General features: G+C 39.7%; 1 protein-coding gene across 6 annotated transcripts in view; it reads right to left on the reverse strand.

Moving 5' to 3' along the window:
- esr2b (estrogen receptor 2b) overlaps positions 1-20,180 on the reverse strand; it is a 58,684-nt gene that overhangs the window by 25,476 nt on the left and 13,028 nt on the right. For 5 of the 6 annotated variants that reach the window (XM_036575143.1, XM_036575144.1, XM_036575141.1 and 2 more), the window contains 2 exons: positions 6,043-6,482; positions 711-904 (listed from right to left, as the gene is read on the reverse strand). In XM_036575143.1, the coding sequence (XP_036431036.1) occupies positions 711-904; positions 6,043-6,407 (559 nt within the window). In that variant the 5' untranslated portion in view covers positions 6,408-6,482. Of the gene's footprint in view, positions 1-710; positions 905-6,042; positions 6,483-18,436; positions 19,551-20,180 lie in introns of those variants that run through there. The other variant, XM_036575145.1, reaches the window with a different exon arrangement.

A 20,180-nucleotide genomic window follows, 5' to 3' on the forward strand; every position in this document is an offset into this window, starting at 1 on the left:
GACTGCAAGACAGGGATGGAACATATTAGGGGCAGAACTGCTCTGGTGGTTGACCGATTAGAACAGAGTGGGTGAGCTGACCAATCAGAGCAGTGGGCAGCCCTATCCACAGCGGCCAGAGAGCAGTTGGGGGTTCAGTCACATACTGTCGGCTCAGGGGATCGAACCGGTGACCTTCTAGTCACAAGCCTGGTTCCCTAACCTCCAATGAGCATCACAGGTCCCATTTAAATTGTCCATGAGAAGTCAGTTTCTGAGAGCTGATTTTAGAATGCAGTTCATGTACTTCTGTCTGCAGAGTGTCTGAGACTGAAACTTACTGACATACCACTGAGAGCTCGTCTACAGCGTCCATCTCACACCTCAAAGCATAGCGTCTGCCACTAGAACCAGCCCCTGTTAGCAAGCTGCAAAAAGTTTGGATGTCCTGGTGAAATGACATGTTTTGTGAAAATAAGTTCACACACGTTAAAACTCATTGTGCACTAAAATGTGCAGGAAATGTACAGAAATGTATTTGACCAAACTTTGGCATACGACTGTTATTCAAGAAAACCTGAAATCCAGACATTGAGATGTTTTACAGTGAGAGGTCAATAAACTTCAACCGCGTAGCTCCGCCCAGTGCCAGTTCAACAGCGGCTCCATTAAAAGCGAATGGCCGAGATGCACACAACAAAACCTTTCTGGTTGTGTGAACGCTGCTTTACCTTGAATGCTCCTCTTGAAGAAAGCCTTGCAGCCCTCGCAGGACCAGACGCCATAGTGATACCCTGAAGCATAATCACTGCACACCACGCAGAAATGCAGGTCAGATTTGGTCATAACGGCCGAGGAAGAGTTGTTCACGACTTCGTCGGCGTCTTCCAACTGATTCCCAAACAACTTCCCATGAGGCAAAGTACTGCAGAGAGAGAGAGAGAGAGAGAGAGAGAGAGAGAGAGAGAGAGAGAATAAAGCATACATATGTTTATCATAAATGTAACTTCTAACATTCATGCCAACAAAGCACTTTATAGCCATTGTCCATTTTATCAGCTCTGCTTACCATATAAATGCCATAGTAAAGATAGAGGTTCTATATAGAACCATGAACACTCAAAGATCCTTTTGCATGTTTAAGGGGTTCTTTGCATCGTGAAATAGTTGAAGATGATGATGAGATTGATGGAGAATATGTAGTACATGGTTCTATATAGCACCAAAGAGGGTTCTGCTATTGCTACGATGAAGCTTGTAACTATAGAAGGACGCTTTTTGGTGCTATACAGAACCCATTTTCAAAAAAGTTCTATATAGAGCCAAATACGACACGTTCTCCATCAATCTAAAGAAAATACCACAATATAATGTTGCATAAATAAAAATAAAAATGTTCTTGAACAAATCACACCTGTTGTCATTATAAAAGACGTTGCCATTGGTTGAGATTTCATGCAACAAGAAGCAATCATGGTGAAGGAGTTCTGTTTCTGAATTTGTCTATATTTTGCTACTGTCAGAACAAAACCTCGTATCTCCAAATGGTAACTTTACAGGAGAAGGAAAAACATACTTTACTTTTAATGTAAGTCAATGGAACCAGACTTTTTCCAACTCATTTTGGGCTGTTTCCATTGGTCCATTCATCATGAAATTTATACACAATGTAAATGGCAACAAATAATGTCAAAAACGACAAAAATGGAGATACGAGGTTTTGTTCTGACAGCAGCGATATGTTTATCAGCAATGTAACTTCTAACATTCCTGCCGAAGCACTTAATAGTCACTGTCCATTTTATCAGCTCCACTGACCATATAGGTGCACTTTGTATTTCTACAGTTACAGACTGTAGTCCATTTGTTTCAATGGTCAGGACCACCACAGAACCACCACTGAGCAGATATTCAACATTTTAATTGTTGGTTTCTATAGATTATGAATTTCTCCAGTTTTTGTCCATTTCTACAAGTAGCGTTAGCTTAGCTGAATTTGGCTGTTCTATCTTTATGTTTCACCTATAATAGGTGTGCCATGCACCTGTGCCCCGGGCCCTATGACTTTGATGAGAGGCAGCGGGAAGGCTGGACCCGAATTCCGAACACAGGAAATCAGCCACCGGAGAGGGGCAGATGACAGCGACACCCGGCATTAAGGCGGGACATGAGTCCCAAACACCAACACCCCGGCCCTGCCTACAAGACCCTACACCTTCTGTTTGACCCCAGCAGCCAAGCTGGGGGTGGTGACGGGGAGGCGGAGCAACAATCTTTCTGTCCCTCTCGACTCAGGCTTTAAAAAAAGAGCTGAGAGGGAACAGCGAGAGAGAGAGAGAGAGGGAGGGACGAGCAGCAGTAACAGACTGAAGAGCTGAAAAGCTCAACTAAAAAGTCCAACTTTGAAGCCACTGAAAAGTGTTGGTTTTGTTTCATTTATTGTGTCTGTTGGTGTGAAAATACATTTAAAATGGCTGCCGCAATCTTCACCCCTGCCTCCAGCGTAATTCCTCTGCCCGAGGCAGCACAGGCCGTGCTACAATAGGTTTAAACTAAAACTACTTTTTTATTTTAGCTTTTGTTTGTTGCTTCACATTTCACATTATAGGCCACTCTGTGGGAAGCACTTTATTTTAGGGGATGATAAATACCTATTATTTTATGGGGTAAATATGCAGTACATACAAGTCATTTCCTGGTATATACTTTGCAACTTTAATATATAACTACAGTAACTAATCTGAGACATACGAGATATATTTCAGCTTTTAATGCTAAGTAGTATAAGTAACAGCAAGTACTACCAAACTGCTTCAGGAAGTACATGCCTATGTGATAGAGGAGACAAAGGTCTAAAAATTGAAGGGTAGCACTGAGTACTGAGTAAGCACCATAATTCATTCTATTTTAATTGGCTGATAAGTTATCTGTACTGATTACCTATCTAATTATCTGTAATATCATAGAAACAGGGCTGTAAAATAAAGTCTATTATTATAGTTATAGGTTGCATTTACACAGCAACTATTCATTTTCTTGTGTTTGTGGCAAGCAGAGTAAAACCACACTCAGTGTTCATAATCATATACAGCGTTCATAATCATACACAGTGGTATAGATCAGATTTGGGTTAAAAACGATGGTAGAAGATAAATTTGCGTTTACTGTAGTGTAAAATAGGAATGAATGAGGCAAAAAACACATAAGATTAAGGAAAAAAATGGAAACATACTCTACTAGTACAAGCTAACCAGTGAAACATGACTTCCAATACAGAGAATAATACATAATATACACCAATACAACAAATAAGCAAGCTACTAAAACTTTCATGCAACTAGTTGCATGTTGTGAATTGCCTGCAACATGATTTCAGTGCAACTTGATGCTTATATGAAGCAATTAAAGAACAAAGTTGCATACAACTCGTTCAGTTATTCCACTAGTTAGCCAATTTAGCAGCTCATAGTTTTTATTACATCACATCCTTGTCGCTACGAAGTCATCTGCGAGGTGATATTTATATATATGCAGCATTTTTATCATTGCCGTTCTTTTTTCTCATGTTTATATATCTGTGTTTTGTCTACATACCTAGCATTGTTCACTATATGTGAGTTTTTATCTGTTGTATGTTAAACCTTTGAAAACGAGCAAATAAAACAAATAAACAAGCTACTAAATCCACAAAGCAGACAGCAGAGCTCAGAAATGATTCAAAGTCCAGAACAGAATTTAACGAGTGAGCCCACTAAAACCCGGAGGATGTGGACTGGAGTCTGTAATTCAGCTGCTGATCCAGTGCAATCCAGTATTCCAGTCCAGGTTTCCCTGTGTCTGGTCACTGAGCACAGGACTGTGTAAGATGTGTGGCTGGCCTGTTCGCTCCTGCAGCTGGACTACATTTGTTTCTCCATTCTTTGTTTTTGTGCTTTTGCCCTTTTGGGTCCTTCACTGTTGTGTAGATGTTACACTGATCAGGCATAACATTATGACCACCTCCTTGTTTCTGTGCTCATTGTCCATTTTATCAGCTCCACTTACTATATAGGTGCACTTTGTAGTTCTACAGTTACAGACTGTAGTCCATCTGTTTCTCTGCATACTTTGTTAGCCCCCTTTTACCTTGTTCTTCAGTGGTCAGGACCCCCATGGACCCTCACAGAGCAGGTACTATTTAGGTGGTGGATCATTCTCAGTACTGCAGTAACTCTGGCGTGGTGGTGGTGTGTTAGTGTGTGTTGTGCTGGTCTGAGTGGATCAGACACAGCAGTGCTGCTGGAGTTTTTAAACACCTCAGTGTCACTGCTGGACTGAGAATAGTCCACCAACCAAAAACATCCAGCCAGCAGCGTCCTGTGGGCAGCGTCCTGTGACCACTGATGGAGGACCAGAGGATGACCAACACAACCTCTGCAGCAGCAGATGAGCTATCGTCTGTAATTGTAGAACTACAAAGTGCACCTATATAGTAAGTGGAGCTGATAAAATGGACAATGAGCACAGAAACAAGGAGGTGGTCATAATGTTATGCCTGATCGGTGTATACTTCATGTCCATTTTATCAGCTCCACTGACCATATAGAAGCACTTTGTAGTTCTACAATTACAGACTGTAGTCCTTCTGTTTCTTTGCATACTTTATTACCCTGTTCTTGGTCAGGACCCCCACAGGACCCCCACAGAGCAGGTGTTCTGCATTTTAATTGTTAATTTCTATAACCATTATGTCAATTTATACAAGTAGCATTGGCTGAATTTGACTCTTGTTCTGTCTTTGTGTTTCAGCTTTAATAGTTTAAACTAAAACTACTTTTTATTTTAGCTTTTTGACTCATTGCACATTATAGGCTACAGTTGTTTATCTTTCATCAGAAATGCTTGATACCGTTGACAATCTTCACTTAAAAAAATGATGCATAAGCCTGTGTAACACCCGAATTTGTCATTTTTGTCTGTTAATGCAGAATCTTTCAACAGAGAACTGTGATGCCCCGAACACTGGCTTTACATGGTGAAATGTTCATGCAACCAGTATGTTGTAAGTTGCCTGCAACACAATTTCAATGCAAGTTGACAGTTACATGAAGCAATTAAAAAACAAAGTTGCATGCAACACATTCGGTTATTCTACCAGGTAGCCAAATTAGCATTATATATTTGCAGCATTTTTATCATCTTTGTATATTTTTCATTGCCTTTTTTTATATTTATATATCTGTCTTTCATCTTTCTATCTAGCTTTGGTCACTGTCAGAAATAAAGGTACTAAACTGCCACTGGTGGCCCTCTTGTCACTGGGGTGGGACCCTCAAGGGTCCATCTCAGTACCTTTAGTCAGGGAACATAACTGAACCATAATCCACTGAAATGATATGTTCTAAGCTGTACTGACTCCACACACCCCGTCTCGCCTCCAGGCTTTTATTTCACTGTTCTGTTTTAAAACATTCGGTTATGAAAAGGTACAAATACGAACTTTTCACCTGGAAAAACTTATTTAAGGATCACAATCAGACCTTAAAACCACTGTTGGAGCTTTGAGGGAACATTTACATTGTTTGTAGCTTGACGAACAAAAATGTACCTGAACAGAACCTTTATTACTAACTATATATATATATATATATATGTATGTATGTGTGTGTGTGTGTGTGTGTGTGTGTGTGTGTGTGTGTTTTTCATCTGTTGTATATTAAACCTTTGAAAACGAATGTTACAGCAGCCGTTACAGTCATACCACCAACCTCGAACCAGTTGAAGGCTTTGTTTTCTACTGCCCAGTAAACCATCACCTGTTTCATTTTCTGCACAGTCATTTTAAAGTATGTCGTTTAATGTGATCATCACATATTATGCTTTGATTGGCTGTTTCATGAACCTGCTTTCACAAAGTTGAGACATTTGCAATGGTTGCGGCTGAGTTTCAAGTGGGTTGCAGGAAACTTTACAAACTTTACATGCAACTCAAGTGCAGTTTGGTTTAATGAAGGATTCAAGCAACTAAAGTTTCACCATGTAGAATTTTTAATGGGATTTGCATCCAAAGCAGGACGTGCTCACCTGCTGCCGCTCGTTGTGTGTGGCTTGGCCTCCACCCAGGTGGCGTGTGTCTCTCCGTACATCAGCTGCTGCGGGCAGTGCAGGGCGTGAGTGTGTGCATTGTGCGAAGGCCAGAAGAGCGAAGGGCTGAGTTGGGGTCCCACCATGGGGCTGTCTGAAATTGGGGGTCCGAGGGTCAGCGCATTGGTGGTGAACTCAGCGTCTGCAAACGGAGACGGGATACACACGGTCCCCCTTTCCACAGCCAGGGGGGAGGGGTAGAGCGCAGGAAAGACAGCAGGGGGGTCATCCCGTTCGGGCGCCTTCACTAGCTGCAGGACGGGGGGCACGGATTCAGCAGCGGAGTCAGGAGAGGAGCTCATCATGGGGGACAGCAATTAGGCGAAATTCAGACTGAGGAAGCAGCGTCCATCACAGGCCTCGTAACGTCCAAGAGAATTCTGAATAAAATAAAAAGGAAACAATCAGCAAACAGTATACAGCACCAGTCAAAAGTGTGGAGACGACTGACTGAGCGTGTTTTTCTCACCATGTAAAACTCATTTTCTACATCCTTGAAAGAGTTTTAGGAATTAGGTAAACATCAGAGGTGGGAACAAGTCACTATGTTGCAAATAACAAGTAAGTCTCAAGTCATTACAGGCGAGTCTCAAGTCGAGTCCCAAGTCAGTAGTCCTAATCTTCAAGTCCTAAACAAGTCACACTGCATTCTTCAGCTAATTTAAGGCCATAACACTGAATAATGGTAAAAGTACTATAGCCCTTTAATTACAGCATATTAAAAAAGTGTATGGCTGTATATTCATTTATTATGTATTTATTTATTTATTTTATTTCCAACTAAAATACTAACTCCATGGTACACAGATAACCATGACAGGCATACTGTGTACACAAACAGTAGCTCATCTACACATGAAAAGAATCTTGAAAGTACTATTGAGCTTAATTTTTAAAAACTTCATATTTGTAGATGATTTTTGGCAACACTGGGCTCACAGGATTAAAATAAAAACTATCTCAGCCAACTAAAAACAACCGCTAGTTTGAATTTAATTTAGATGAAAACAGAAACCATAACGACCGAGCTGAGCTAAACACAGTTTACAGAAAAGACAGCAAAATGATGAAGTTGACTTTTCGCCAGCTTTTTAATTGAATTTTCCGTTCCACCTTATATGGTGCAGCAGTTCCGTTCCAGCGCCTCACTGCTGCACCGTTTACGATGGAACTGAAAATTCTAACATGGAATTCTAATATGCAGAAGCTAACAGACCAACTTTAGCCTTGTGGTGAATGTTGCACTTGTTTTACCTGCAGAAGCTGTTGAAATCGGTAAGACACAGAGAGAGCGTGTTTCTTTGTTTTACTACCATGAGGAAAATGGTCAGTTCGTCTGGTGAGTTAAGATTTTAAATGCTGGCGCACGTTCACATGAAACATAATCAACTGTGTAGAGTCCCGTCTGCAGTCAGAATCTCCATGTTTCTTCCACTTGTGTCTCGAGTCTCACCAAGTCATGACACTCAAGTCCGAGTCCGAGTCACTGGTATTGAAGTCAAAGTCGAGCCGCAAGCCTTTTCCGCATTCTCGAGTCGGGTCTAAAGTCATCAAAATGAGTCCAATCATGTGACTTGAGTCCACACCTCTGGTAAACTTTGCTATGTTTTCAAAATATATGACTAACTCCACAGTCCATACAGTGCATATATGGAAAAAGAGCCCAATTTGAGTTCATGGCGTTTGTGATGTCACATCTATGCATTCACATATCTCCGCCTACTGCAGTTTAGCCCTGCCCTTTGACTTTGACGTTATAAGGAGTGTTTCAGCCCAGATTGCTTTTTTAAATGAGGCACAGTACAAAAAAAAAAAAAAAAAAACAGAACAGAGCTCATTTACATATCTCAGTCAGTTTTAAAGGCACAGTAACGAGAGTGGCCTGTGTAATTGTAAGAGATTAAGAAAGGTCAGAAAATGGTCATGTAAAAACCAATTAGGACTGTGTTTGGTACAGAAATCCACACAAATGCAGTAAGTCTGCAGATATAAAACAGTCAAAGGGCTTTAATGTTGGAAGGACAGTTCAAAGTCGAATGGATGAAGTCAGACCAAGTTAAAACTGGACCAGGCAAAAAATCGAAATCGAGTTACAGGCTAAGGTCAAAAAACAAAAAAAAGAGAATTAAGCAAACTGGACAGAAGTACAGGGCAAAAAGAGTTAACTGAGAATCACAAAAACAGGTCAAAGCATGAAAAATACAAACAAGAAAACAAGGAAATAATGGCAATATTTCACAAACAAGCATGACAAACAAAGGAGTGTTTATACAGACCAAGACACTCAAACACAGGTGAATGAATTAGAATTCAGGTGAGGCACTTCTTAGCAACTGTCCATGATTGGGTGATGGAGGGCATGTGTTCATGACGTGTTGGTCTGTTGAATTATGGGAAGTGGAGTCTTTAAAAATGGAGGATAAATGCAAAAGTGTGACAAAGTGTGACCCTGGGCAGATGAAATGAAATGTAGGTTTAGAGACCCTTTAAAAGACATTTTGATCTAAAAGCTTCTGCTTAAATCAGAGGAGTCTTTAAGAAATGATTCAGTGTGTCATTTCGCTATGATTTCTGAATCATTTTTAAGACACTGAATACACAAATATGACTAGAGGAGCTATTGACACCACCAGGCTTTGCATTCTCAGCACACGTATTTTCAAGAAACCCCAATGCCTGCAGTGACCATGCATTGCTCTGTCAATGAACGGACTTTTATTGCAGCCAAAAAATGACAGCATGCATTAAACAGTACTGTGCGAAAGTCAGAGACCACTTTTAGTTTAAATTTTTCAGTCTCGGGGAAAAAGAAGAAAACATATATTTAACAGAAAATTACACAGAAGCCTCAACAACTAAATATCATATAATTTGCTTCAGTATTTAGTGTGTCCACTCGTAACTTCTTTTACAGCTTCCATTCTTCTCAGGGCACTGCTGCAGGGATATTTTTCCATGAGTTCAGTTCTAAGGTGTATGAGGTGTATGGGTCATTCTCCGTTCAGAGTGGGAATTCAGGTGGATACTTTTTTAAAAAATCAGTTTCTTTCATCCCAAAACTAATCTTAATATGTCCATTAACATCTCCTATTATCATACATGCAGAAAGCAGAGCTTAATTCCAAACATATGTTTACAGTCACTGGTGTTGTATGAATATGGTGTAACACCAGTGATGGTGACTCCAGTGACATTCTGGTTAAACCTGAGGATTTCGTAAATTGTCTGACTCATTGGCTGATCAGGTGACCTTGTGCAACTATTTAAAATCAGTTATAAAAACGATATACGGCATTATTCTGACAAATTTTAATTACCCAGCCATTAAAGCACATAACACCAGTGACACATAGAAGTTTTGTGCTGCCTGATAAACAATTATTAATAAATTAATGAAATATAGTGAGCAAGTGTGACTCGCCTTCTCATGCCTTGAAAGGCTTCCTCTCTGATGAGCCTCGACCCAAAGAAGCAGATTAATAGAGCTGAAAATACTGTGTTCAAAGTACTGAGTCCTGATAACACCAGTGACCAAAATCTCTGTGACTAATGAATTTAAAAAATAAAATATATATTTTTTAAACGTAGTATAATGTTAATGAGATACCAAGTATACAATAATCTGCTTTATACAAATTCCTAAGTCTTAAAAATAGTTTTATATTAAAAATGGTTTCTCAAATGTTGAAAATTGGTTTCGTGACGAGCTGTTTTACAGATGCAGAGCGACTATGAAACAGGATAAAAAAAGGACAAGCAGAGAATCAAAAAGGAAAAGTATTATTTAATCGTAGGTCAACTGTGTAAATGCAAATATCTTAAGCATATTTTTATGCCACGCAACCTTTGTGACATGGATTCCCACTCCAAATGGAGAATGACCCACATAAGCTTGTATAACTGGACATTGTATAATATTCAAAAAGGAAAATCAAACTAGTTGCATTTAGGGTATAACATTAAGTAGAAGATCAATACAACACTGTAGGAGCAATAACTCAGCATCAATAAGGACACACAAGCATCATCTTGCCAACAAATGAGGAAAAATCTTCTCACTAACTGCTTTTACGTGTCCGAACTTCAGTGAAACTGAACCTGGGTCGTCTTATCCTCAAAAGAGTTTCTGTACGAGGTTACTCTGCTCTCTCCTGCAAAAGCTGTCCCACTAAACTAGACAGCATAACTGGTCCAGAACAGACTCATTTCACCATGTTGACAGGCCCAACTGCCTGCAGTCTGCTGGTAATAAGCATCCAGTTTTGGATCCAGATCCAAACTATCCCACTTGCACAGGAAAAGTTTCTGAAGATTAAACTGAACAATGAAAAATCAAATGTAATGTAGTCAATCAGCCAAGACTTCAGCTTTGCGCGGAAGCTATGATGCTAATGTAGCTAACAATTAACAGAAGCTTTTGTGCACCAATTAGCATGATGCTAACTGCATATCTAAACCATCACACACTGTGTTGTTGTTTAATCTCCAAACAGACCTGCTAATGTGGTTTCTGACACTGTATGACACACTGTTACATAGGTACATTAGCATATTAGTACATGGGCTAATAACAGTAGTAACAGCCATCTTGAAGCCCTGAGTGTGAGGATTTAGGCCTGCAGTCTGCACAATGCTAACTGATGACTACTTGTTAGCTACATTAGCCTCGTAGCTACTAAAAGAGGCTAAAAAAAAATTTCGGACACCAGACATGTCTTGGCTGATCACCTACATTTGAAGTTTTAGAAAAAAGTGTGAAACTAATGTCCCTGCTAAAAAAAAAAAATGAGCATAGCACCATCAAAACCAGCTTTGTATTTTTCAGCAGGGGTGTAATGAATATGGACTGCAGTGTCTATTATATAAAAGACGTTTTTAGCCTGCCAATGGGACTTAATCTCCGTCCCCACTGTAAATCCATCAGCCCTCCATAAATTTACAGTCCATTCAACTCAAATGTCCCTTTTTCAGAAGATGGAAAAAAGATCCGAAGGCACAAAATGGAAAAAGAGATGGAAAAAGGTACCAAAAACTGAAAAAAGTCACTTTCTGTGGCAAAGGTCCCGCAGCATGTTTTGCATAACAGTGTCAATAGAGACGGACACGCAGACTGACGATTCTCAGCAGAGCCAGAGTCAACACAGCCGCGGCCCAAACAGAGAGAACAGACTGAACCTGACTAATCTCATCCTGAGGAAAGAAAACAGCGCAAAAACTGAACAAATCCGACTGACGATGATCGTCAGGTGGGAACGCAACAAATCGTGACTGTCAAAATGTGTTGGAAGAAGTTTTAGATGTGTCTCTTACACTCTGTTCTTCTGGGACTTTTAAATTACACATAAACAATCTTTTCACAAAACAATCAGATTTATGTAGTTTTCTCCTTTAGTTGAAATGTAGTTGCTCAGCCGAGACGTTTGGTGTCTGAAGTTTACTTCTTTACCCTGCTAGAAAAAAACACCATAGACCAGCAAACCAGCAAATGTTGCATTTTGGATGCTGGTATGCTAGTCCACCAGCATGACCATGCTAGGTGACCAGCTTATCCAGCAGCAGACCAGTATACACCATATCCAGCACCAGAAAAAACGTATCCTAAATCATAACACATTTGTCTCAAACTGTGTCGATCTGTTGTACGTTTTGGAGAAAGGTACGGACAACAGTGAGACTACAGTTTGCTACTGTTTTTAGTAGCTAGGCCAGGGGTCGGCAACATGCGGCTCTTTTACTGCCCTGTTGTGGCTCCACAGCAGAATTAGATTGTAGGTAAAAATAAAATAATCCTCCTTTACAGTAAAATAAAGCTCTGCTGATCGTTCAACACAGTTTAACATAAATGGTCTAAAACGCTGCAGTTAATGTAGAACTGCTAATTTATCCTTTAACCCTAAAGATCGGCACACAGACTGCTGGCCACCATAGCAACGCAGACAACAATCCTAGCTAGTAGTTAACGACAAGGCAAAAAGGAAGATTTAAGGCAACCATTGATAATTTGGAGCTGAATGGACTTATTTGTGTTTATAATAACTCCCGCTGGTTTCCTGACACGTTTAATCTGCAACGCGAAACTGACAAACACTAAAAAGTCATGTAGCTGAAGTCGTTTCTTCTTCGGCAGCTTATTATTCAAATTTTCCCGTTCCACCTTAAATGGTGCAGCAGTCACATTCTGGCGCCTCAGGCACCATTTAAGGTGGGACAGGAAAATTCGAACAAGAAGCTGGTGAACAAGAAGCGACTTCAGCCTCGTAAAAAGCCAAACAGTTTACAAGAAATTCTATTTATTCTACTTTTGTGGAAACGTTTCCTGCCAGAGATGTGAGAAAAGCAGCTATAGCTTTGCTAAAGCTTAAAGCAGAGCAAAGTAAGTTTATGTTTTCATTCATTTTATATTTTTTTAGCCTATACTACAACATCAGCACATACTGAGGCATATTTACAACCAAGATGGTCAAATGGACATCAAATGTTGCGACTCCCAAGGTGGTTTGATTTGTGTTGAAAGGACAAAATGGCTCTTCTTCACATTTGGCTGACCCCTGAGCTAGGCCTATGTACTTTTATCCATTTTTTATAGATGATATTATGTTATACAGTGTCAGAAACCACCAAAACAGGTCTCCTGGAGATTACTTAACAACGGAAAACCAGCTAATGTTGTGTTTTGGATGCTGCTATGCTGGTCAACCAGCATGACCATGCTGGAGAACCAGCTAAACCAGCACCGGGTCAGCATAAACAAGCTATTTTTTTCAGCAGGAAAGGCAAATGTGTATTTAGGCTTGCAGTTAGCACAGTGCTAACTGGTTTACATCACCATCCATTACTTGTTAGCCACATTAGCCTTTTGGCTACAGTGCAGAAATAAAGAATCAAACTTTAGACACGAAAATGACTACACTTGTGGTGAGGAGGACAAAGGGTGCATGTTTATTCTTTCACACTATTGACTCAGTATGTATGTGAGCACATGAGTTAGAGAGGCTGAAAGCTGGAGAGATGAAAGAAAGTGGACGAGCGGAGTGGACTGCAGGAGTGAAGAGAAACCCAATCTCACTAACATAAGGTCATGCTGCCTTTGTGTATGTGTGTCCCTCCTGGTCAACCACAACCACCCTGATTTTGGCGGATCAAAGGTTGTCCTGCTTGTCATCATCAACATTTATTCAACCCTGATTTATTTCCAGTGGAGCTGAGCAGTGAAAAGAATTACAGCTATTACAGCCACAGAAGTACGGAAGCAAAGAAGGCTGCAGTAATCAGTCTCATGCTGCTGAATAAGTAGGGCAGCGTGGAGAACAACCTAACATAGGACACGTTTTAACAGACTTTTTACACGGTTAAAGAAGGTCAAGCAGCAGGTGCTTCTGGTCACATTACCACATTTCCTAGCCACGATTTCCCAGCAAAATTCAGAGAGATTCATCAGCGTTTAGAAGAGATCTGTGTGTTTTCAGGGCATGTAAATCATTTTATCTCAATATGTTTTTTTGGGTTACTGAGTTTTTTGTGTAAATCACAAAATCCAAGTTATATCACTTTAATCATCATCTGGTTGCCGACAATGTAGAACCTTTTGAAGCAGCTGACAAGCTCACAGCAAGTGCTAGTCAAGCTTAAGTACAGCCTCCGTTCTGCGGGGTTAGTTCTTACACGCAATTGCAACTAAGCCACCTTTAGTAAACAAAGACAGATCCAGTCAATTTTGTCTTTTTGTTCCATATGTTTACACAGATTTTACGATGAAAAAGAGCAAACATCTGAAAACAGAGATTTTCTTCTACTTTATTAGTATCTTTGCAGCAAAATCTTGCTGTAGTTATTCCGAAACAATGATTCATATTTTACGGATATATGATGTATTTATTTGTTATCCATCACAAAAATAAACCTGTCATGGTGTGACACACAGTCTCATATCAGATTTCATTTAAAATGTCATGTGTCTGTCGTATGATCACATATAATGCAGTTTGGTTGGAAAATATATTTATTTCTTACAACATAGAATCATACTGAATTAACTTTGTTTGCACTGATTCATCAGACTAGCGAGTGTTAAACTGACCCTCTGTCTGTTACAGTGAACCCATCCATGGGCTAAACTGCAACACTGCACTTCCCGTCATTTCGGGTGGAGTTGTACCTGAACGGTAGGAGCTAGAAACAAAGTCCAAGTGTTCGTTTGTAGCAGAGATGTATAAGTTGCTAGCATGAAAACATAATTATTCCAACTTAAATACTGTTAAAATTATTTTGCAGTAATAATGTGTTAGGTTGTGCCCCACTCTCCCTGCTTCCATTTTGGGGGTGCCAGCTATGGCTGGGGTAGAAAAACCAAAACTTCTCTTGTCTTTCAGAAATAAAACACTTAAAATCCTGGAAAAGAGGAATAATGAGTCTATATTATAAGGGTGAGTGTGAGGATGGCATTAGGGTGAGAGACAGTGGGGATAAGAAGAAATCAGAGGAAAAATATGTAGAAGGCGGCGGAGAACCGAGACTATTAGAGCAAGCCCTTCAGTTCGGGCCATAAATGTTGAAACCAGGTAAAAAAAAGAGATCAGAGAACAAAAATACTCTGTCCCCACAAAAACTGCATGTCCCTACAGAATTTCCAATGGTTTGTTAGTGCTAAGCTAACAGGGTGCACAATGGCTGATCTAGACTAAATAAAGACATCTGAAGCTTGTAAAAGACATTCCATATGTTTTATTAGAAGCATCTTACAGACATGAACATATATTTGAACTTGTATATATCTTTCAGTAAAGAGTCCTTACACAGAGCTGCCGCCGCTGCTTTTTATTTCTAGGAACTAACCGAAACCTGGTTAGACTATGGCTCATATTCACAGTCAGTGACGTATCTAGAACTTCCAGAATTTTTTTCTTACAGAATTGGTACCACTGTAACTCAAAACAGGATTGGTTGATTCCTCTGTCCTTCAGTGCCAAATTAGTTTGATAGTTAATCTAATGCGTGGGGCAGGGGTGCACAGCTCCGGTCCTGGATGGCCCGTGTCCAGCAGAGATTGGTGATTTCCCTGCACAAAACATCTGATTCAACTGATTTGTTATTCATCCAGGTTTAGACAGTGTGTTTGATTAGGGGAACTGCCAAACTGTGCTGGTCTTTAGTCCAGCTACTGAAGTCCTAACCAATGAGAAAGCTTGCTTGGCTGAATTTACCAAGAAAAAAATCTGACTATATATATATATATATATCATACATATTATATGTAAGTATATATATACATACGTTTAAGGTGTATTAAAAGTAAGTATTATTTTATTAATATTTAAAAGATTGTCTTGAGAAGTGATACTGCAGTCCATACCATACGCAGAAGAGGATATTCTATTATAATATACATTTGATGAAGTTATTGTTGTGTGTACAGTTTTACATATTTTCTACATTTTTGACAGAGAAACAAACAGAAAAAGCCAAAAGTGCAGAATCAAACTTGTCAATACAGAATGAATAATATTAATACCTTTATTTGTCTGAAATGAATCTGTTGAGCTGGACTGAAGAAAACAAATGTGTTCAGTGTTCAGCTGCATTATTCAAAACTGCAGTTCAAAATCTTGTTCAGGTCGCTTAATCAGGTAATTATAATTCTGACAGTCCAAATTTGCCGCACAGGGTTTAATATACTTTGGTAAGAACACAAGAGTCTACAAACCTACGTCTTTGACCTTTTCATCCAGATATCTTTCTTCAAAAGTAAACCTGAGGGGGAAATATTCTTGCTTTCTTAGAAAAACTAATATTGGCATACAAAAAAATCTACGTCTCAAAAAATAACATGTATAACTGGGGATCTACTCTCACACACCCATCATAAAGACTTTGGCTTGAGAGCTGCCAATTTGGGATATTTTCAGCAAATGTAGCCTGCGCGGTTGCACCCTGCAACTTAGCAAGCTCAAAGTCCAACACAAAGTCCAGCCTGAACATCACAGCAATCACAGCTTTTCAGTTCTACAGCATCACTGCAAAGAAACCTTTATGGCTCTGTTAATTTTAAGAGTGTAATAACTGAGACTCTGAATCTGAGGCTACTAATCTCATCAACCATATGAGGGGTCATTCTACAAATGCAGATTTGTACAGGTGTCCATGGCCTGGAGTCCATAAGGACAAAGCCAAATCATGCCACTGGGGTGGGACCCTCAAGGGTCCATCTCAGTACCTTTAGTCAGGGAACATAACTGATCCATAATCCACTGAAATGATATGTTCTAAGCTGTACTGACTCCACACACCCCGTCTCGTCTCCAGGCTTTTATTTTACTGTTCTGTTTTAAAACATTCGGTTATGAAAAGATACAAATACGAACTTTTCACCTGGAAAAACTTATTTAAGGTTCACAATCAGACCTTAAAACCACTGTAGTACCTTTGAGGGAACATTTCCATTGTTTGTACCTTGATGATAAAAGATGTACCTGCACAGAACCTTTATTTCTAGCAGTGTGTAGAAACATCTAAGAACCAGCAATGATTTTATTAGAATAAAAAGTTTCAATAGCTTTTGAAAAATGTTTGTAAAAAATCTTAACAATCATATTTTATTTGTTGCTTTGCAAAAGACTTTCTTAGTCTTCAATATGAGCTTTTAACAATAGTCCGATCTTTATTCTGGTGATGCTCTTGATACCAATGAGCATAAAGCTTAATGCGGAAGCTAAATAAACCCAAATGAATCTTTTGTCAGAGGAGATTAACCAATGCTTCTAGTGATCAGGTGACTCAGGTGATTGATTAGGGGTTTTAGGTCGCTTCAGGTCACTGATAGTTGGCCAGTAGACCAGTTGAGATTATAATGGGACTATGACTTCCAAAATGTACTTTATAGGAATTATTTTATTTAAAAAAATGTCATCAAAATCCTTCCACTTACAGGTTACAGCCTTTATGAGAACAGCAGAGAAAACAGCTATTGTGGCTATACGCAAAGCTTTGCATGCATTTGTTTTTACTTCACTGAAAAGTAACAGTGACAAACAGAAGAAGGCGAACCTAAATGGACAGTTCTGACCGTTATAAAAATGGACAGTTTAAAAAAGAAGAAAGTAGAAATAAGTGAGGACTCAGTCGGAGCCTCATCACACATTAGTGTCAGGTTTGGCTCTACAGCTACTCTAACTACCACTATTACAACTCTGCCTGACAAAATCATCAGAACCTTCCAAACCATCAGAGCCAAAAATGGTAGAATCTTTTTCTGCACTGTAACCTCACTTCAACCTTATCTAGAACACAGTCAATCCCTATTTAACTTTACCCTGTGGCCTTATCTAGAACAACCATAGTCAATCCCTATTTACCTTTACCATGTGGCTTTATCTAGAACAACCATAGCCAATCCCTATTTAACTTTACCATGTGGCCTTATCTAGAACAACCATAGCCAATCCCTTTTTAACTTTACCATGTGGCCTTATCTAGAACAACCATAGTCAATCCCTATTTAACTTTACCATGTGGCCTTATCTAGAACCATAGCCAATCCCTTTTTAACTTTACCCTGTGGCCTTATCTAGAACAACCATAGTCAGTCCCTATTTAACTTTACCATGTGGCCTTATCTAGAACAACCACAGCCAATCCCTATTTAACAATCCTAGCTAATAGCTAACAAAAAGGCAAAGAGAAAGATTTAAGATGAACTTTGATAATTTGGAGCTGAATGGACTTATGTGCATTTATAATCACTCCAGCTGGTTTCCTGATATGTTTAATCTGCACCGAGAAACTGTCAAACACTAAAAAGTCATGAAGCTGAAGTCAGTTTTTGCGTTTGCCAACTTCTTGCTCAAATTTTCATGTTCCCCCTTAAACGATGCAACATTTAGCTACATAGTTAGCTACATTCTGGTACTTTCAAGGTGGAACAGGAAAATTCAAACATGAAGCTGGCGAATGAGAAGCGACTTTAGCCTCGTAAAAAGTCAAATGTTAAGAGATATTTTACAAGAAACAGTTCTACTTTTGGGAAAAGTTTCCTGCCGGAGATGCGAGAAAAGCAGCTATAGCTGAGCTAATTTTATATAATGTTTATATTATATTTTTAGTCTATACTAGTACATCAGCACATACTGAGACGTATTTACAGCCAAGATGGTAAAATGTTACTTCAATAAAATGGACATGTGGCTCCCAAGGTGGTTTGATTTTTGTTGAAACTTGACAAAACTTGGCTCTTCTTAACATTTGGGTTGTCGACCCCGATTTATATATATACTTGACAACAGTACAGACAACATATCAAATCTTGAAACTCACTCACTCACTCACTCACTCACTCACTCACCATTTAAGCTGTAAGCTATGAAGACTATTGGATATAAATGCAGATCACCATCCCAACGCTTTGCCGCTCAAAACATAGAAACTGCCCTCTGGGCCTGGACGTGGGATGGTAACCCCAAACAGTTATGGCCTCTTTCTGGAGCGTCACTGGTCTTTGGTCAGTTGTGCGTGTGTGTGCGTGATCTGGACCGTCGCCATAGCAAAGGGAGTGCAGGTAAAGGTTAAGGGACTCGTTGCCAACTCTGTTAATGAGACACTATCTGAAACACGGTGTTCCCTTAGACTGGAGCGCACACACCGACTGGTACTGCGTCTGCCTGCGTGGTAAACCTAGACAGCATATCCACTCCGACGCTCACCACGCTGCGGATCTGATACCCGACTATAATTTTTCCACACCGTCATATCTGGCATTGCATCGACACCAAAACTTATCTTTTGACTTCAGTCCACTAACAGCTACCAAGGCAATGAATAAACGGCCTTGACCGACTGATGAAATGCAATGGAAAATGACCTTTTCCCTCAATGTCCTCCTCCCCTTTTGAAAAAAGTCATTTGTCCACACCCACCAGAATATAAAGCTAAAATATGAAAGAACATCACATCAACAGGTGCAATAACACCTTGAAAGGGCAGCGGAGTCATGCCTGTTTATTTCCGCTCCAGCTGTTCTCCTCAGTTTTGCAGTTGAAGCTGATGTTATTGAAACAGGGGCGTCGGCTGAGCGTGTTAAGGTCGAGGGTTCAGCCCAGTTCAGTGCAGAACTGTTTTGAGATATCGTCCCCCAGATTTTTTTGCAAATAAACCTGTGTGCAGTCGCTACTTGTTTAGTTAATGTGAGGTTTTATACATAAAGAAAAAGCAAAAGAAACGAAGAGTGAAAACACTGTTTTAACAGAAAAAGACACTATTCGTGCAAAAATTTGGCCAATAACATGATTATTAAAATCATCTGCACATTTCCATCTCTTCTACACGTCTCCTCTCAAATCTTCTGCTGACACAGAAACACATCTGTAGTGTTTATATACAACTCTATTTCCAAAAATGTTGGGACGCTGTCCAAAATGTAAATAAAAACAAAATGTGATGTGATGATGTGCAAATCATTTAAACCCTAGAGACAACATATCAAATGTTGAAACTGAGAAATTTTATTGTTTTTTGAAAAATATTTGCCCATTTTGAATTTGATGCCAAGACCACTCAGCTTGTTATCGGTGCACATTTCAAAAGCCAGTACTTATGATGGTATAGGGGGGCATTAGTGCACATGGTATGGGTGACGTGCACATCTGTGAAGGCCCCATTAAAGCTGAACGATATATACAGGTTTTGGCAACATATGCTGCCATCCAGACAACGTCTTCTTCAGGGAAGGTCTTGATTATTTCAGCAAGACAATGACAAACCACATTCTGCATGTATTACAACAGCATAGCTCTGTATTAAAAGAGTCCAGGTGCTAAACTGACCTGCCTGCAGTCCAGATCTATCAAACATTAATAATATTTGGCATTATGAAATGAAAAATGAGACAAAGGAGACCCCGAACTGATGAGCAGCTGAAATCCTACATCAAACAAGACCGGGAAAACATTTCACTTTCTAAACTACAGCAGTGTCTCCTCAGTTCCCAAACGCCTACAGAGTGTTGTTAAAAGAAAAGGTGATGAAACACAGAGGTAAACAGGCCCCCGTCCCAACTTTTTTGGAGCATGCTGTTGGCACCAATTCAACAT

The sequence above is a fragment of the Colossoma macropomum genome, unplaced genomic scaffold (assembly GCF_904425465.1).
Source record: "Colossoma macropomum unplaced genomic scaffold, Colossoma_macropomum, whole genome shotgun sequence".
In the NCBI taxonomy this organism is placed as follows: Eukaryota; Metazoa; Chordata; class Actinopteri; order Characiformes; family Serrasalmidae; genus Colossoma; species Colossoma macropomum.